This window comes from Rhea pennata, chromosome 2, assembly GCF_028389875.1.
Source record: "Rhea pennata isolate bPtePen1 chromosome 2, bPtePen1.pri, whole genome shotgun sequence".
In the NCBI taxonomy this organism is placed as follows: domain Eukaryota; kingdom Metazoa; phylum Chordata; class Aves; order Rheiformes; family Rheidae; genus Rhea; species Rhea pennata.
The window spans coordinates 59,846,703-59,867,885 of NC_084664.1; the positions used below are offsets into that span (position 1 = coordinate 59,846,703).

The 21,183-nt window shown below is 35.6% G+C and overlaps 1 protein-coding gene across 1 annotated transcript in view; it reads left to right on the top strand.

Moving 5' to 3' along the window:
• CNTNAP2 (contactin associated protein 2) overlaps positions 1–21,183 on the top strand; it is a 1,099,877-nt gene that overhangs the window by 496,438 nt on the left and 582,256 nt on the right. The window contains exon 5 of the mRNA XM_062569605.1: positions 20,803–21,006. Within this exon, the coding sequence (XP_062425589.1) occupies positions 20,803–21,006 (204 nt within the window). The remainder of the gene's footprint in view (positions 1–20,802; positions 21,007–21,183) is intronic.

Below are 21,183 nucleotides of genomic sequence, written 5' to 3' on the forward strand. Positions count from 1 at the left end.
CCTTGGTTTTAGAGATTTCATAGGAACTCTTGGACATGATTCAATTCACATAGGACCTCCCGAGTATTACCATAGGTCCAGAATGGGTGTTTGCAAATATACACAACAGCTTTCATGAAGAATACAAGGCTAGTTAGATGTTTGCTTTCATTGTTCAAAACTAGTACAAGTAGGTTTATTTCAGTTTAATAAGTTTTTTTTTTTAATATTTAGAAATGCAAAGGAGACTATCTGATCAGATGTGTTCTTCAAATCTTCTAGTAAGTTCAAGGCCAATTCTTCTTCATTGTATCCCTTCAGGTAATAATTTATGCCCAGGTGATTTCACAGGTTTCTGGAGAAACTTTCTGCCAAGTGAGTCCTGCAAAAAGTGAGCCATGACGAGTGAGTTCTTAACTTATTTTGCACCACCAGCAGCCTCTCAGCTGGCCTGGCCAGTGGGAGGCAACTCGAAAGAGGGGGACTGTAATGCTAAATTCTGAAGCAGAAGAGCTTTGTTTCTTGTGAGCGCATACATATAATCCTCTTTAGCCCTTTCAAAGTGATCTTTGTATGACTACATAAAAATCATAAATGAACTTTAAGACACAGTATGAACTTTAAAGCATTTAATTGTGAAGTGCAAACCTGTAAAAACAGATAGTCTTGGTTTGAAAATGAGAAAGAAGCAGCAAAAGAGAGACAAGATGAGGCAGGACAGAGATGGACAGATAGAAGAGAAGGAGCTCACTGGCAGCAGTAAGTTTCATTTACTGCAAGTGAACTGCATCCTTCTGATGCAGACAAAAGCCTGACAAGGGTGGCTATAGTAAAAGATGATGAGAGAGTAAGAAATCTACGTGCGTCACACACAAATTCTAATGATAAATATTTTTCAGCCACCCTGCAATCTTGTTCTTCCATATTTCTTGTAATGATTTCTCTGACTTATCTGTGCAATAAAAAAAAAGAAAAATTTAATTACATGGGAAAGAATAGCACATTAATTAAAAGATAAACTAACAGTATTAAGCAGCTATACTCCAGCAGCTCACCCTGATCTTCCTAATTAGGTAGCTCTTGCTGTGTGAAGTAGAAAATACAAATAACAATATAATGTAAAGGGCAAAAGGGCTCATTACACTGATAGACAGAAAAGAAAAAAGAGAGGGGAAAAAAACCCTCAAAATACCACTTAGCCTCAGTGATCTGTAACTGTTCCATGAGTTGCACTGAAGATTACAGCAGATTTATTTGCAGCATATTTGACCAGTTTTAATGTCATCTCCTCCAGTTTTCTCAGGAAAACATCCCAGAGGAATGAGAGCCCTGCAACAAGGATCAAAATGCTGTCTTAACTTCACTGGGGTGAGAGCTGTGTAATTAATTAGGCAATTAGGCAAAATGTTTTTTTCGCATCCATTTTGCTGAGCTGAGCTGGGCTTGGTAGGCCAGTAAGTTTCTGTTTATTTCAAAGCAGATAGCAGTTTGTCTTTCAAGTTGGGTATTTATTTTTTTATTGCTTTGTATGTTTTACTGTCTCAAGTTGAAAAAAAAGGGGGGGGGGGCTGAGCCTGTAAGCCCTTGTGTTCATGAAGGACATGTGCAGGCTGAGGAATACCCATTGAGGTTCTGTGAGATTGTTCATGTGCGTGAAAGGTATTTTGTGGCATTAGTACCTTAGGCAATGAGAAATGCCACATTTTGGCACATCTTTGGGGCAATAAAAGGACTACCAAACTAACATGTACATCACACTCTGAAGACAAGTGGCACATCTAGAGGAAGCAAAAGGGGTATCTATTTTTCCACACTGAAGGTAACAAGAACCTGGAAAATCCAAACTTTAATTGAAAATGTAATTTATCTTACAGCTTTTACAGTATGAATCAAGTATAAATCTGCTGCTGAGTCAGTTGCATACAGAACCTGTAAAAGAAAGGATAAATAAGCCTGATAACACTCCCCTTTGTCAACGAGATATTGTATTTATCATCTCTCAGTAAAGGTCATTTTTGATATTAATGTTAAACAGTTTATTTCACCTGTTTAGAAGTGCAGAGCTGCTCTTCAAAAGCATAGAAGACTGAATAAAGTTTGCCCATAGGATTTGAGGAGACTAAGAAATGTCGTTTATACTGAAGGACATTCTGCAATAAACAAATAAAATTTACCATTGCAAACGCAGATGCTAATGTAGCATATGAGCACATATTCTTGAAAGTACTGCTATTACAGAGCAATCTACCTTAAAATTCAAAGCAATACTGATACTACTATAGCTGAAATGGCTTTGGTAGTGATGGGATTTTGTGGTAGTAATTCTTTTGTTGGAGGTAAGGCCATCTGAAGCAGTTTAAGCACCTTTGAATGAAAAGCGTGCACAGTCCATTTGATCTTCCCTTGGCTTTAATTACTCATCTGACTGCATAGCAGTGCCCCAAGGGATCAGGGTTCTCTGGAAGAACATTCCTGAGGACTTCAGATAAGATACTGCTGGAGGAACCAGAAGGACCCATGCAAATAAAAAGAAATAAGCAGGAGATTAAAAAAAAAATATATATATATACACCTTTTATTTTTAAAAAGGAAGTTGAAACAATACATTTAAACAGCTTAATTAGAAAATTCAGTAAGGAAAACAAAACGGTTTTCTATAGAGCAGATTAAGGATTGAAAGCAAGTAGGAACTAAGAGTCTCAGATCTTGTAATTTCAGTTCATAAGTATAGCTTAAGATGTTTTTCTTCTTAGCCCATCAGTTAATGGACAAAGTGCTTTATTGTTGTAACATAAAGTTCACAAACTACAGAAGAGCTTTTACAGACCCATATATTCCATTACTGTAGCTTTTTCCTGCTTCTTGCAGTGAAGCAAAGATTGATGGATAGCGAGGAAGTGTGAACATATTTTCTGAAGTAGTTTTGCTCCTCAGAATTGCCCCAGCAGTAGATTGGTATCTGTTAGGCTAAGCTGAAAGAACTTTGCATTCAGCTCCCCATGATGTGACATCTTAAGTTGAACAGAGCTTCAGCAGTAACAGCAGCCATTAGTTAATTGGTATTGATAATGCATGTCCTTTGAACAGCATGAGTTTTTATCTGTGCAAATTCTGCTTTCCTCACTGTCATAAGCATCTTGCGAAATTTAGATAGCGTCCTGCAGATAAACAAGCATGCCTTTACCTACTGCTCTCCTTGTGTTTATATTCTTTGTCACAAGTAAGTCTGGTTGAAAACTTTCCGTTTAAAACTATTTTCTGTGAGGAAAATGGTATTTTGATGCAATAATAACAGTAGTTATTTCTCTGGGAGTTTGCAACATTCATCAAAAACAAAAGACCCACAATACAATCCAAGACACAGTCAGCCAAAATAAGTATTTTTTATAATAAACATTATTTATTTTATTTCCTTCTTCCCCTCCCCCCCATCAGAAATGTTTCCTAAACAGTTCTAGGAAGTGTGGTTTGGGTGATCCCTCTGTGTGGCCTTTTCTTTCTAGTCAGATGCAACTTCTTTAATGCACTGTGGACAAACTTGCCATTACTGAATGCAGGGACTCAGCTAAGCAGAATGGAGAAGGAAATGTAGTGCTGGGAAGGAGTCCCACAGACTGAAAAAAGAAAGAAAAATGAACTATACCTGCTATGAGGCACTGAATTAGCACTGTTCAGTCAAAGTCAGCAATTAAAAAACAGCATTATTTTTCTCCTCAAAAAATCAATTTCCTTGCCACTTTGAGATTATCTTTCAACCTGCTGTTTTTACAAGCTTTATAATATACATGTTAAATGCTAAATGGAAAAGGAAAGAATGGAACAAGAGAGAGGCTGTGGTGATAAAACAAAACCTGTTAGACTGTTTTCAGTGGATGTTAAATGCTAAATGGAAAAGGAAAGAATGGAACAAGAGAGAGGCTGTGGTGATAAAACAAAACCTGTTTGACTGTTTTCAGTGGATGTGATATCTGCAAGCTTTAGGCATATTTAAACTCTGTTTTGGACTGGTCACGAACCATTACCCAAGGCTGATTATCTCATATAATGTATTATTAGAATCCATGAATTCATTTTAAATTTTGCATTACTCAACCTGAAAAAAGGAACAGGTTCTAAATGTTCCACCAACACTTCCATTAGTAAAAGTACAAGTAGGGGCTGTAATTCAGCCGTTATATTAAGTCCTGAACATGAAATAAACTTAGACTTTTATTTGTTGTTTTAAAAAATAAGTGGGGTTTATGATGTGTATAAAATACCTGGATTTTGTCATCATGGAAAGATTACTAGCTGTTTATTGTTACAGAACTTCACTCCAAAAATACCTTTTGCTGTTACGTTGTTATTTGAGTATGTCCTTGTCTGTCTTTCTATCTTTGTCTGTCTTTTTTCATCCATCCTTCTGTAAAAGAAATATTGCATCATCCTTATTAGAGCTGTTAACCAGAGAGGTGGATTTTGGCTGTTGATATTTCAGCTGGAAATACTGTGAATCCCTGTGTGTTCTACTAAAAAAATACTTAAATGCATAATAATAGTTAATGTATTTTTTTTTTTTTTTGACAAAAATGGAACATCTTAGTAAGCAAATATGGGCGTTCAGCTTCTCAGACATGGCTTCTCCAGACAGACAAAACGGGCTTTCTGGATTATAAAGCACAGTTTCTTGTTCCTAGAGAAGATGAAGGAGTAAGTGTCATTAATTTTTCAATAGATGAGGAAGGCTGTATGAGGTTGATGGGTACTGTTCATGATTCATAACACACGGTAAATTGTAAACCTTTTCCTTATTAAGATACTTAGAGAATGTTGCCAAAAGCTAATACAAAACAAAACAAAATGCTCTAACAAATAAAGCTAATCTGGACGAAAAATTCTTCCTTATATCAAAGTATGTTGAGTGGTAACATGCACCATTTTACTTATTTTCAAAATCCCACTTTTATGGAGCTTCTTTCCTAAAGAAATAAAGACAGAATCAAATAATGAGATGTTTACACAGGCCTAAAGACAGTCATGCAAAGATGCACTGATATGTAAGATGGTCTTACATACACACATACAAGGTCTGTTGCTCATGAATGCGATATATACCACTTCCTGTTTATTTGCTTTTTGTCTTGAAAACAGAAGTTAAACAAAAGATGCAAACTGTGTAAAAATTCCTGTAAAGATTACCCATATGGGATCAAGTAACCTTCTGCATTTAAGGAAAACAATGTGGTTTTTTGCTACTTTTAAGTACCGCGGACTGTTTCTTTTAGTAAAGAGGTTTTTCAGCTTATTTTTAATTATGTAAAAGTGGCAGCTCGTCTTCATTTACTATCCAATTAAATATTTCCTGCATTTCTCTCTTGTGCAATACTGCCTTGTCAGTTTTAATTTTTCGGTTAGCAATTACCTTTTTACAAATCCCTCTCCCCCCAAAATCAGGGTCATAAAACATAAATAGAAATAAAAGAATAAAAATAATTCCAATATCCCTGTAAAAGTTAAAAGTAAGCTCTTTCGGGCAAAGTCTCATACTGAGTGGTTTATACAGTGAATTCGTATCATTTTAATAAAATTACCTTACTTCAGTCAAATGCTGATGGATGATGTTATTCAAGACTGGGGTTTTTAAGTGGTATGCAAAAGAACACTGGAGGTAGTCAGGAGGGTTTTATTTTGGAAATACGTACAAGACCTCCTTTGACTCTAGAAGATGGCTTTTTGTCAAGAACTGTAGTGTGTTTGTTATGAAAATGTCTGCCTGGATGGCATTACATTATTATACTGGATTCGGTCAGCAGTTTTGAATTTGATTGAATATGGATAGGAACCTGATTATAATTTTAAGAATTTACATAAAAATAGCTTATTTTTGTTCTAGTGACTTCTGACAGTAGATTGTGGTTAATGCTTCTGAATATCAAAAATGCATTTATGTAAGTACCTAAATATTGACACCCTCATAACTATTTCAGAATTTATTATGCTTCATTACAGTGGAAAAAGTCAAATGTACATTATGAATTTTTTTTCTGTCTTAAAAGAGTATAAATGCACGGAGTAAGAGATAGCATTTGTTTTTATTAAACACATGAAAGCCTAATCCTTTATTGGTATAAAGTTGCTAAAATTGGCATAAAAGTAGTTTCCAATAGAACATATTAAAAAGTGTTAGGAAACAAGGTTTGGAATATCTTCAAAATAATTAAATGTTTTTCTGCTGCTTCAGTGATACTTTCAGTAGTTAAAAATTAGTTGATGGACAAGAGGAACAATGACAGTGACTTATACACACAGCTGTTATATACACAAGCTGAATAATATGTATAACATCAATTGTCAGATACAGTAAGTACTTACATGGTTTTCGAGTACTCAAGATTCACATTTTAAAATATTTTCACAATACCCTCTTAAATGTAATTTATTGATGTTTGTATTTCTTATTACAAGGTATTTTAGAGTGCTTATACCCAGACAGACAGAGTTTACAAAAGCACAGGCTGCCATGCTGGCTACCTTAATGTTGGGACGTAGCCTTACTGCTAGGTAAGAGAGAATCAGCAGAAATATCACTATAATGTTTTCCCATTTAGGTAAAGTCTGTTCTCCTATACTGTATATAAGCATGACAATCACTTGTTAAGCTCAAAAGAAAATATTTTCCTTTTAAATCAAATCCAGTATGTTGCATGCCATACATCGCTGCCACATTGCAGCGATGAATTTCAGTGTGGGAATCCAAGAGAAACTTAACTGCTACATGCTCTACAAAATGTTGTTTGGATAAAGGGTAAAAAAAAGACTGGACCACGAGGTCCATTGCACGATTCCACAAGAAAAATGCTTTTCTTTTTGTCTGATAGCCTTCTTCCAGCACGAAGGGACAACAGTTTTAAAGGAAAGAACTTGACAATTCCTTGCAGTAGAAGTTTCTGTTTTCCACATCTAGATTATAAAAAGCCTTTCCTCTTTTATTCATGGGTAGCATTCACTGCTTTGTGTCTGAATAGTAGTGTCTTATGAATTTGGGGCGAGTTGCTTGTACACACATACAGGTTTCCACTCCTACCCGCTCGGAAGCATCGTGTGTGTTACTGTCCCTTTGCTTATTAAACGTGATCAGGTAAACATCAAGTGGAGGTTACAGAATTTCATACATTGTGTGAACGTGATTATTGTGTGTAGCGAACGCCTTGAACATATAGAGCTAGTTGAATTGTTGTTAAGAAGCAAACGCATTGTTTAGGAAGTTTTTGGAAATTAATATTGATGAAAGTATTCAGTATTTCTTTCATATGAAAAGACCTTGCATGAAGACTAAGAGTAAAAATAAGATTTTTTCTGAATATTTTGCAAACATGATTTGGCGACTTTTATTAACTGAGTAATACAAGAAAAATACTCTTATCTACAAGAAGAGAGATACATACATGTATGCAGTCTCCTGGTCTGGAAAAAAAAAATCTAATGGATTTTGGAAACCTTTTTTTTTTTTCTTGGAGATGCATCTTTACAATATTTTGAGCCTTCCAGACATGTCAAACTGATTAATCGAAAACTGCCATTTTCTTCCCTAACTTAATCTGGCTCCTCTGTTTAGCAAAAGGTTTAACTTGTATTTCCTCAAGCTTTAAGCAGGCATTTTGATGTAACAGCCGAGACATCGTCTATCTTGAACGCCGCTGAATCTTATCAAATTTACTCGCATAACGTTGCGCGGCGATATGGGGCTTTACAGCACAGCCAGGCTGACACTGAACTGAATTGTTAACTGAACGTGGCGACTGCGCAGCCCTGAGCGATCTGTGTCACACCGTGTACAGCACAACGCAGCTAACGGCCTTCATTTGTCCGCGGAGAACATGCGCACTTTGTGCGGATCGGGAACGTCCTCTGTTTCTTTTCCGCGGAAGTTTTCTTTTTAAGTCAATAATAACCCGTAGAGTTTGTAAGCCGCTGCCTGGTTACCCTGGCAGCGTCCGTGCGCCGCTCAGTCCCTGCAGCCGTGAGGCGCTGGGAGTGTGTGTGTGTTGGGGGGGGGGAGGAGGGGGCCGCTGCCCGCGCGGCCCCGGGGCGTGGCCCTGTCCGTTAACGGCCGCTCAACGGCCGGGAGTGGTGTAGTGATACATCCTGCTGTTTTTTCTAGGCCCGGAGAGCTGAACCTGGGCCCTGTCTACTACTCCCTCCCCTCCCAAGTCAGAAGACTAGGTGCTGTGGGGTCTCGGAGCAGCATGTGTGCTGCTTTGATGCAGGAACGGTACTCTTGTTTAACTCCTTGGGCCGGAGGCTTCTGAGGGTGCTACTTAATTTTTAGGATCTTGGCAAGCCGGGAACACCGCTGGCTTCTAAACTATTTATAATTGGAGCTGCCTAGCCAGCTGATCTTAAGGTTGTAACTTGGCTCCCTCTTGCTCCTTACAGGCTTCTTCAGCATTTTGTAACTTTTGAGACAGGGACTTGAAAAATGTTCAAGGATTTAGATTCTAGTGTCTGTGTCTTAGGGCATAATAAAGGAAAATAAATAAAATGGGCTGGAAGAAGTTAAACAACATTAGTGGATGGAGTATTGAAACCCCCAAATAATGAATTTCAGTATCTATGATTTTAGCTGTTGCACCAGTTGCATGTTAATGTGGAATCCTTATTAACTGGAAGTGAAAGAGTCCCTTTTACTCAGAAGAAACTCTTACTCTGGGTTTTTTCATGCTCTGATGAAGGGAAAGAACCCAGAATGAAGAGATGGCAGTGACTGTGCAGGGAAACCTGAAATGCATGGTACAATTCATATGGGAGGAACAGCCCACTTTGGTACAGTCACACTAGAGAGAACTGTTCTGGCCATTGGGAATTTTATAGGCCTTGAACTCCACAACACCAGTGCGTCTGAAACAATAAAGCCTGGCAGAAGATCATGGGATATGAATAGGGATAAGGATAGGGAACGGGGATACTTAATATCACTGACATGGGAAAGTTCTGCCCAAGACACACAAGGAAGGGAATCACTTGCAAGTAAAAGCAAATGTCCCATGTACCTGTTGCAGATGAGGAAACAGCTGAACATTCAAATTATTGAAAGTATTGTTTCTGGTAGAATATGATGTGCAAGTAAATTGAAGTGAAGCAGACTTCACTTCAGCTGTGTTTTGTGAGGATAGGTTGGACCAGATATCTCCAAACATCCCTTCTAACCTTAATGAGTCTGTGGTTACTTGTTCTTATCTCCTGTACTGTGTGTCATAGAGAGCACCTCCGAAGACAATGTGTTTTTTTTGTCTTTCACAGCACTTTCTCTCTAAATACTTAGTATAATGAAAGCTGAGCATTTCATTTTACTATATATTGAATCAGTTCAGGATTTTCCTTCTTCTGAGTACAAAGAGCAAGCGAACGCAGTGTAGTATCAGGTCCTTAAATTTTTGCTTGGCTTTATTCAAAGAAAGTACTTGATAACTAGAAGTTGACAGAGTACTGTGTGCACTATTAAAATAGCACTGGACCAGGTTGCCCAGAGAGGTTATGGAGTCTCCTTCTCTGGAGATCTTCAAGGCCTGCCTGGATGCAACCCTGTCTAACATGCTCTAGGTGACGCTGCTGAGCAGCGGAGTTGGACTAGATGATCAGAGGTCCCTTCCAACCTTACCCATTCTGTGATTCTGTGATAGCATATTCTTTATTTGGAGGAGTACCTATATAGAATAAACGATCATACATTCACTGAAATCAGGCAGAACTAAATCAGCTTAGATCATCTGAAAATAAAGCCCTGGTTCAATGAATCCATATTCTTCTTGAATATATATATATATCTGTAAAGAGAGAGAGAGCGCTTTTAATTAAATGTGTTGAAATATGTGCAGAGGAGCAGAGAAACATTGGGTTCAGCCTCCATGAAGTTTGCTACCTGGACCATGCAAGAGAGATTTTGAAGTTAAAATGTTTTGGCTTGAAAGTTAGGGGCCAATACCTTTTCTTACCAGAAATGAAGATGACAGTAAAATACAAATTAATGTTTACCTCAAAATTCGCTGGATTTTGTGGAAGGAGAGAAAAAAATTGTCTGAACTACTAATTTTGAATTATTCAGCCAGCATCAAGATCCATTGGTCTGCTTTTCTGATGCTGTAGTGAACACAAGGTGTTTTTCTTTAAGTAATTTGGGAATAGGATAATGAAATTGAACTGCCTCAATAGACACACAAAGTTATTCCGCTCTCATTTTTCCTTAAGGCTTTGCTTCTATCAGCTCATCGTTTTTACTGAAATGCGATATCTGAAAATACCAATGTGCTTCATCTTAGAGTCACTTTTCCTAAAATAAATTGATGCAGCAAGATGGAATTAGTAGGAGTGTCAGATTGCAAGTTGAAAAAAATTCATTAAAGAAAGAAGGGAATATTGTACCTGTAACAAAGGTGATCTTCAGTGACATATTACTTATTAGTATTATCTTAGACAGGCTACTCGTGAGAATAAGCATGAGTGCTCACTGACCTGAAGTCAAACTCGGCCTTGCACTCCTTACTTCTTGTGGTCGACTGGTGAATGAAGACAGTAAGTTTTTCTAACTGTATGTGATCTGAGTGCAGCAGATCTAAACTGTCCCAGGTGCATGTTCCTTGATCACTGTGTATGCAGTTCCCTTTGCAAGTTCAATTTAAATTTGAGCACCATAGTTGGAAAAAGAATAGAATATGCATTTGAGAGTTATTATGTGAGTAAAAGATACAGAATGTGGGTATAGGAGAATTTAACCTTGGATAATCTTTAGGATTTCAAGATATTAAATGACCTGCACGGAGAGATTAGGTAACGTTGGGTGATTGCGTTAGGTGGCATCAGCTCAAATAGAAATAAGGGACGCAATTCTGAATCAGTATTTTGTAGGTCAGCTGTACATCTTCTGGCTTTCATGCGCCTATAAACAGTTAAATGAAGCTTCCATCTAGTCATCTGTTACCTTAATATTTTAATAGATTGTCTTGTCCATTTTGTAGCTCGTTTATTAACTGAGTAAATTGAGTGTAAATGTTGTATGATATGGTACAGCACCTTTCTTTACTGTGTTTTCCTTTTGTTAAATAATGAGCAAGCTCAGATGTTTAATAAGGATTGAGACCTGTTTTGGCCATTTACTATAAGAAAGTCAGTATTGTCCTTTTTTATTAACCTAGAGCTCTTGATTTACCTTTTTAATAAACAGTGAAAACATTAGTAGAGGCTAGCTGGTTTCAAGTAAATTAAGTACTTTACTGTACCTGGCTGAGAGTGTAATTACACACTTTAATATTTCTGTTATAATCTAATACCAGATACTGGCTTTCACAAAGAAGGCTAGAAATAAATATATTTACAAGTGCTAAGGAGGCTTCCGATTCCTGTAAATCAGCATGGTAAAATACAAAAAGACAGATTTCTTTAGACTATTTCAATTAAATATATTCTTTATCAAATTTGTTTGGAAGTATCATTGCTAGAGCAATAAATGATAGAGAATGTTTTGCTGCTGCTTAGGCATGGTTGCAAAATGTCTAAAATGTAAGTTTTTACAATCATAAACAATCCTGGGAATGCTATACCTACAAAATCTTTTTAAAGTATAGAGACTCATATAATATTAGCTGCTTGTGTTTTGTCCATTTGTAAAATACTATTGTACTATCAACTAGAAAATTACAAACTAAAACATGACTGTTACTGCTAGAAACAGTGGAGGAAGTTTTAAACAAATTAAATTATTTTATAACCTACTACCTTTCACTTCTGTCAGTGATAAATATAGATGATGTCCATGCTAGTGTAACTCAGAGAAAATCAAGACTCTGTAGTTTAACTTGCACCTTGTAGTTCAAAGATACTTAAAAATGCCCAGATCCTCACTCTTGAGGATTGAACAGGCCTTCCGCACAGTCTTCAATATTTTCCTGCTTTGAACTTTAACCATTTAAATAAACCTATTTTAAAGAGAAGTATGCAGCAAAAATATTGTCAGTTGCATTCTTAGAACAAAATATTCATGCCAGAAACATTTGTTCATAAAATACCGGTACAGTGTAAATGGCATCTCAGATTTGCTGATGGTGAAAAAATAAGATCTAGTTTAGGAAATTAAACAGAATTTGAAAGAGACACCACATTATCATGGATGTTTTCAGTGTCTCTATTTCCTTTCTCTCATGAACAGAATTCTTTAGTTAGACTGCATCTCATAACCTGCATCATAAATTTCCTTTCTGGAGTCATAAGCCAAAGTAGATTATGGAAATAATAGTTTTTACGCTGCAGATTATACTGAATTGCTGTTTTACCTGAGTTAATCTCTGCTACTGCTAGTAGTTCACTGTAGGAGCATAGACTTCAATATTGGCTAATTTTTATACTGATGCGGTTAGAGTGCGTAAACTACGTAGCTTAAAGCTGAGATATCTCTGTGCTGAATCAGAAATGTATAGCATAAACGTGTTCATTGCCCATTTATCCTACTTAAATATGTTATGCTTATACCTAACTTTCCCATTAGGTTTTTTTAAATAAAATTGTTCTCTGAAAAACCAAAAAATTAATGAAAAAATAGTTGAGAATCTAATATTATATTAGATCTGACAGAAAATAATCATCAGCCATAATGCTAAGTGCTTGAAAAATCACCCTACTTATGCACAGCATAAAGACAATAATTTAGTGGCATATTTAGAAGCTTATTTTGTGTTCATAAATTTTACTGTTTCTCAAATGTCCAGTGTTTTCTTCCATATGTTGCATCTGTAAATAATGCTTTGCCAGAAATCAATTCTATGGTCCTTTTCCTCCAGATTTTCCCTGAGAAACCAAAAGCGAGTTCTTACCTTACATGGTAGAAAGCAGAAGTTGAGTAACTGCAGAACATTGCATTCTTGTACACACTCATCCTAAAATGATTCTCTTAAGTAATAATTAGGCTGTGTAGCAATGTGGTTCAGTAGCTGCACAGATTACAGTACAATTGTTCTAATGAAAAAGAAATCAGATTTTAGTAATACTAAATTACATTTCTTTTTTTTCCTTTTCCTCCCATTTTCCTTTCCTGCTTTTGCTTATTAACTTCATGTTGCATTTGCTTCATACTAGATCTTAAATTATCATAGACAAAGAACTGTGTGTTTACAGACATGTTTGCACAACAGCTATCAAAATGATAGTCTTGGTACTCTACTAACGTTACTCGTTTTCTTGGTACTCTACAGCAACAAGAAAACGCTCATCTTTGGAGATGCAGAGAAACCTTGAAAAGTGCTGAGTGCTGCTGGCATGTCTTCAGTGGCTACTGCACTCAGAATTTAGTGTGACTTTTTCACTACTTTAGGGAATACTTCCTCACAAATTTGTTTTGAGAGTTTCTGACAGCTGTATAAAATGTAAGGATATCGTTTGTGCCTTTTACCCAGGACTTGAGTTAAAAATAAACCTTGACAAAACATTCCTTGCTATTTTGATACTTCTTTGTCATATATAAATTGTATCTTCTGTAAATCAAAGCAAGAAAAAATCCAACCCTCAAAACAAGTGTATTTTTTTCTTTTTCAAGCTTTTAAATCACTTAGGGTTGAATTCATTGACAGGTATGATGGGATAGTACCATGGGAGCTTGGCATACAATAAAAATTTAAAATTGATTTTCCTTTACCTGCTTCAATAATATGAAGCATGTATGTATATATATATACACATACAATATACGTACATTATATACATTTTTGTATGTGTGAGAGTGTTTGTGGATACACCTGTATCTATAGTACGGGTTGTTTTTTTTCCTTTGTAACATGTATCTTGCTTTTGGAAAGTATAGTAATAACAGTGTCGGTTTCACCTCAACAGATTTCAAGTCATTGTGCTGCCCATGTCCTTATGGCTGGACTGTAGTGCGTGAAGGCAGCGTTCAAACATGTTCCCGTTTGATCTCTGTTGCATTGTGAGAAAACATAAAAAAGGAGACTTTTGACTGCTGTGCTCTAATATGGCTTCCTCATTTTTCTGGGTGCAATGAGGTGTAGTGAGGCATCTCTAACTAAACAACTCACTTAGTGCCACTGCGATTCAAACTACAAAGACTCTAGTAGCAAATTGGACATAGAATCACGTTGACAAGTGTCTGGAGCTATGAAAAAAATGCAGGGCCTTCTGAAGTAATTTCTATGTATATAATTTATTGTGAATAACTACAATAAAATATGAATTTGGTTTTTTTTTCTGTGATTTTGAGCTATATCCCTGGCTTTGTTAGGAGAAAACTCATTTTTGCTGTTCAAATATGTGAATAATACATTTTATGTACTTGTATTTCTCATAATGCTGTCTAACTACACCTGGCCAATAGCCGCAACAAATAAAAGTACACATGTGGAATACTGGGCCCAGCCAGAGATGTTTTGATGCCTTGTTTTCAGAGGATAGACGATTGCAGCATGATTAATACTGTTTATTACTGTAGTATTAGTGTAGACACACTGACAGGCATAAAGTTCACACTATGAGGTAAGACATTGTAAAAAGAATGTTACAAATGAAGTTCTAAAAATCTCTTAATCTACACAGAAAAAAACAACAACAACAACAAAAAAACATTAAGGGATAATGGAAGTGCAAAGAGAGGAAAAATTCACCTAAGGTCACAGTAGGTTAGTAATAGAGAATCTTTTTCTTGAATCTCAGTATTCAGTACAAGCTACGTGGAAATGATCATTCAAAGTTCATTAAAATTGCAGTGAATAATGCTAATTTTATTAGTTTAATGGTGAGCATTTCTGCGCAGAATACTTCTCTTTGCTGTTCTGCTTTATTTGATTAGTGTTTATTGAACTGTGTCTAGTAACAGGATTTTTTATGGCAATTCTAGCAATACCTTGATCAAAATAGCAAAGCAGCTATGTGGTATGTGCAGTCTCACTGTTGAATTTTTGTGAGTGAGCACACTGACAATGCAGGTCTTACCAGAAAGTGGGGAAGTAGAGGAGTTCTGAAGCTTGAGTCTGATTTAAGATTGTTCGGTTATAATTAATTACATAGATCAAATAAATATATTTTTTTCTGTTCAGTTTTGGTTTCCTGACCAAAACTTAAAAAATCTATTATGAAAATGAAAATGCAGGACAAAAGCATGACTACTGAAACCTGTGACTGATGAATTATTTTATGCAGAGATTTGAGAATGGGATCATATATGTCAGCTAATTCCCTCTCAGTGTTTTGAACTTTACTAGAGGAAGACATATGTGGTGATTCCATTAACTAAAAGAACAGATATATGCAGAGGATGAGGCCTAACACCTCTTCCTAGCCAGCTGAAAATACTTTTTTAAGATGTCAGCAGTGTTTGTCTATATAGTAGTAAATCCCATGGGAGAAAAATTGGATTTAAGGTCCTCAGACCTGTATTTCCTATTTAAATTTAAAAATTTTTGAAAATGGCTAGTTTCTTTTCTGCATTTTTCTTTCCCTTTACCTCTCTTTTCCCTCTTTCTTGCTTTCTGTTTATGCTTTTTCTCATGCGCTTTTCTTGTGTGCTGTCTCTCTCTGGTGCTCTCTTAATTTTCTCTTCCATCCCCCGACCCTTCCCATTATAGCAGTAGCCTCTGAGAACAGCCAGCCGTCACTGAGCAAGGGTGAGACTTTTAACGTGCTGCAATGTGTTTCTTAGGTCTTTTTCCTACTAATGCTTGTACTTCAGTGGCTAAGGATGAGAAAAAAATATATATTTATGCTGTAGTAATGGAAATTATATTGTTTACTGTCTTAAGTACCATCCCACATCATGGTAATTATCATGATATTAAATAGCCGAGTGTCATCATAGAAGGAACACAAGTTGTTAGCACAGTTCTACATATAATAACTCTTAAACATAATTGCTATGTAATCTTTAGGTGATTGAATTATCATGCAGACCATGTGCATGCTGCCAGCATAGCTATACATAAAAGAGTACTACTTAATCAGAAGTTACTGATCTGTTTTATTTATTTTTTTCCCACTGGAGTGATTTGCAAAACGTGATAGTTCAGGGCCAGCTTTTGAAGAAATATGGTACATATACTCAGCTTTGTTCAAGTGAGTTTGCTTCAATGAATAATGCCGAGAACATATGTACGTCTTTGCAAGAACTGTACAGGTACAAAAGGGACACTTTCCTTTTCACTGAAGTTAAGGACAGAATTTATATTGTTTTGGTCAACTCTGGAGCAGACGCTCCTATCATCAGATTGAAGTAACTTCAGTTACCTCAGTAACTGCAGACAGCAAAAAGAGGTGCCGGCTAACCTTAGGGGAATGATGATAGATTCTATATAGGGGATCCTATAACGAGCAGGAAGTAAATTTAACAAATCTTAGTGGAAGATGATCTGTGGCATTATATACAGAACCATGTTCTTTATGATGTATATTCATTATGATTGTTGCTTGTAATGTCCATGGATTTTATTTCATTTGTAGCATTTCTTTAAGGCAGTTGTATGTAGATTCATCAGAGTATAGTCAAATTTGTTCTGCTTAACAGTATGAATTGTGTGATTACAGAATGTTCAGAAATGTGACTTCCATGTAGATGTTTTTTCTATAAGTAGATTTCATGCTGCTTCCTTTATGGATTTCAAGCAGAATATAAAAATTTGAATAAAACGTTCCTTGGATCTCTTGGTCACTTGCATTTAATAAGAAGTCAGAAATAACAGGGACCTGTATAATCTCTGTTAAAATATTTTGCTGACCATTTCTTTTATTTCTTCAAAACGAATTTCTGAAGTACCATACCTGTTTGAGCAGCAAGAATGTATGAAATATCCCCTCCTCTGAACTCTCATACTGTTCCTTTGTAGCGAACCACAGACAGATACAGTCTAGGTTGCCCTCATTTCTGAGAGCAGTGTCTTCATCTGTGCATGAGTTAAACATGTCCTTCTTGAATGCTGATCAAATATTAATAGATTCCTTGCACAGCAGATAGAATGGCCTATTTTTATATTTAATTTTGATCTGATTCACATTCCTGGAATTTATCGTTCGGAAGAACAGGCTGGTAGTTTTAGTTGCACTTAGGAGCTTAGTAAGTATTTATTAATGGAGTGTATATTACAAAGTTTATTTTATAAAGAAAAGTCACAATTCTGATAAATTCTGCTGCGTTGTGATATACATACTTAAGGCATACATCAGTATATCATAACCCATACATGAGGTAGTGCAGTGAATCTCTAATGCTCGTATTTTATTTACTGAGTAAGATTCCTTAACCATTCAGCTGGCATAAACAATGAAGGGGTCGAAGTGCATTATTTTGCCAGAAGTCTTTGCGGAAGTAGGGAAGTTTGGGGGTAAGGTTCAAGTTACGTGACTGTAATCTGTTTCGTTGCAGAGTTAAACTGCTAACAAGCAGTCCAACCTTAGGGTCTGTGTTTGTTCAATTACTGTCTCATAAGAAGCAGAGATGAACAGACTAAAGTTTCTCACTTGAGTGATTATTGTGCAAATTATATTTCTCTACTTCTTTCTACTGTCAAGAAAATCTGTAACTTGTACCTTCGGTTAGTCGATGCACATAAAAAAAAAGCATTAGTAGAAATAGAAAGTAAAAATCATAGTGAGAAAATGCCATAAAAGACTGTGTATTGTTTTTATAATTTAAAGACTAGAAATTCAGAAATTTAAGAAATTTAAAATTCTTCTCTTTGACCTCTTTTCCAAATAAGCATCCCAAGTACTGCAGACACGTAGGGTGACATAATCATGGTCATCCATGGAAAAATCTATACATTAAAAAAAAAAAAAAAAAAAAAAAAAAAAAAAAAAAAAAACCTCTGGCCCATGGGAAATTGCCTTCAGATCCTTCAGTGGCTGTTACCCCTCTGTTTGGTGATGGTCAGCTGCTACCAATTTGAATGTCTAAAAATCAGTGGGAAATAGAAGTGCATTGCAGATGTCTCTTCGCAACTTCTAGACAGTATGTTACTTGAAAAAGTGACAAGTTGAGGACAATATTTTACAGAGACATGAGTTAACTTGCATTATAGAATCTGTCCTCAGTCTCAGTCCTCTGTTCCCTTAGGAAAATTTTGTGGAGTCTTTGGCCACTGAAGACAAAATAATTTCTGATTTTTTTTCCCTCAAAAGGTAAGCAAGATGATTAGACATAGTTTCCAAGTCCAATACAGCTTTTATTGATACGAATTAAAGCCCTTCCATTAATACCAGTTGGCTTTAAATTTGAGGCAATGGAGAGCGAGAATGAGATGGCTTGTCTTAAACTTTGATCTCTCATAGACTCTGAAATACATACACTTGATGCTGGTTTCCAACAAACATTACTTATCTTTAAAACTTTCAGGCTTAAAATGGCAGCAGCATTGTGAAGGAAAATCACAAACTCTGATCATCTATGCTGTGCTTAGATCCATGGTTGAATTCTTAGTATAAAATAAGTGGACTGTAGGTACCATTCTTCACTGTCATGCTCCCCCCATATCAATCTTAGCAATTGTAAACACAGTTACTACAAAGTAAGCAGAATTCTTAACCTGTGGAATTTGTAAAGCCCTGAAGAGCCAACAGTTTGTGTCAATTGGGAATAATGGCCATATTGTGATCATGCATACAAATTTATTGAAGATGTACAAAGAACAAGTTGTTAACCAGAAATGGGTAGCACAGACTTTACTATCATACGTAGGATCATTATATCTACAGAACAGATGACCTGGAAGTAATGGAGAACTATTTATTATATTAGCGATTTGTGGGGAAAGTCCTGAATAATAGAAGCATAATGTCTATTTCTGAAACTTACTATGCTTGATGCTGTAAGAATGGATGAATAGGCATTTAATTAACATGACCGCAGGCCTTAGTCTTAACTACATGTATTTTAGTTAATGAATATAATGAATTTTGTGATTGAACGAGGAAATAAAAATCATTTATGAAATGTTGTTATTCTTTACATGCTTTTCAGTAGAAAATAAATGCTAAATGTCATGAAGCTTGATTGCATGCTTTCTGTGACACTCAGGAGCTCTAATGTCACTATAAAAAGTGTCTGGAAATTAAAGATTGAGTATAAGTAACCTGTAGAGATGCTATACATAAGCAATTCCTCAGTAAAAATTGAGGAATTAACGATAATAATAATTGGCTCAACTGATCGTTTGGGTAGTTTCTAAATTCTTTGATGATTAAGGAGGAATGAAAGCACTTGTTCAGGTACTTCTCTGAATCAGGGCATAAAATTAGTAGAAATTACGTGGAAATAAATATTTAAAAAATATGTTCTTGACATGTTACATGAACAAAAGGTGACAGATCTTAAAATAATCAGCTGTTAACATAAGCTGCATAAACTGAAATATATGCAAAAATGGTAAAATGTTCAAAATATTCTGATGGACTTTTTAAGGATTCTGCTGTGTTTGTTGCACACGAGGAGTGTTTTTGTTTGTTTGTTTTTGAGGGAGTCTGAAAGATTTAAATTACTTTCCAACATAATGCCAAAAACAAGTTAGGAATTTTAAAAAGTTGCTAGAAATCGCTCAAGAGTTAGGCATACCATAGAGGTAGGCATACCATAGAGGTGTGCAAAAATCAGGAAGATGTTACTGAAGAATGTATGATAAAATGCCACCCTTTATTTCATTTAGAGCATGAAATGACTGATACAAATATGATATACTGATAGTAAGTGTGGATGCTTTTGAAAAACGTCCGTGGGAAAGATAGATGTATCTAATATATCAAAAAGTATATCTAATAATACAGCAAAAAACTAAAAAGTGCACATATTTTATTAATTCTGTAATAAGGAATAGCTTAGTGACCATATAAATTATGTTTGTTGTAAACAGTGAGGAGGAAATACTTGTAGAAGTAGAAACCAAGGTACTAGCGATTGAACATAGTTTAAATGATTTAGAAAGAGGATCATTATAAGTTTCTAAAATCTGTATTTACAATCCTTTATCAAGCTCTGCGTAAAAGACATGCCAGTACTCAGAGAAGTGCATCTTTTGAATGGAGTAAAGTTGTATGGCTATTTTTACTGTAGATCTAGCTGCTGGAAATTTGTGACTCGTTCTATAGAGTACTGAGATTAAGTCATGAAAGTAAGAATCAATGAAACTTTGCAGTACCATTATGCAACACTTACAGGAACACTGAGTTGACTTTAATTGACTATGATTGTGTCCCTCAATTTTCTGCCCAAATTTTGAATAAAAACAAACCTAGAACAAAAAATAGCCTGAATGGTAGAACATTTCTTTTCCCCTCAGAAGTAGTTAAGGCCAAAACTTACTTAAGATTTCTATAGAACACTGAACTAGACAAAGTTTATGCCTAAGACTCATATACAATTAAAGGAATCTTTTATTACTGCTAAGCAATTTAATTGGGCTCATGTTTTACCGATTGGAGTCCTCAAAGATACCTTTATTGAATTGTTAAGAGGTATCAAATAAATTACTAATAATCATTCAGAAGTTTGTGTCTCATTTTCATCTATAATTAGACAAGTGTTTATGGAAGCAACTAGACTTAAGAGAAATAAAGAAGTTGAATAAGACTTGTAATATTTGTTCCCCAGAATTCGCTTTTTTACATCCTATGTATTAAATTTATGCCCTGCCAGGTTACTACTTTTTATAGTATTTCATTAAATTATGGTCAAGAAGAAATATATTTGCAATACGTGCAACACTTGCATATTTATTCTGTTTAGATACAATCTGCATATACCATGCCTGCTTTTCCAGTGGACGCGGCAATATATAATTGCTCATCAACAATGTTATTTGCTTTTTCCTTTAGGGGCTGATGTTATCAATTTTGATGGCCATGTGGTGTTACCATACAGATTCAGGAACAAGAAAATGAAAACACTGAAAGATGTCATCTCTCTGAAATTTAAAACCTCTGAAAGTGAAGGTGTAATCTTCCATGGAGAAGGACAGCAAGGAGACTATATCACCTTGGAACTTAAAAAAGCCAAGCTTGTTCTTAATTTAAATTTAGGTATGCTTTGATTATTTAGTATTGGGCATTTTTCATTCTTAAAAGAATTTGCAGTCAAATACTATATCCTTTCCCCCCCAAGTTGTATGGTAAGCCACCATATAATTAAGTAGATCTTTCTGTGAAAATGTTGTTCATTCCATTTCCTTATCTTTCTTTTCCGTTCCTTCTCTTTTA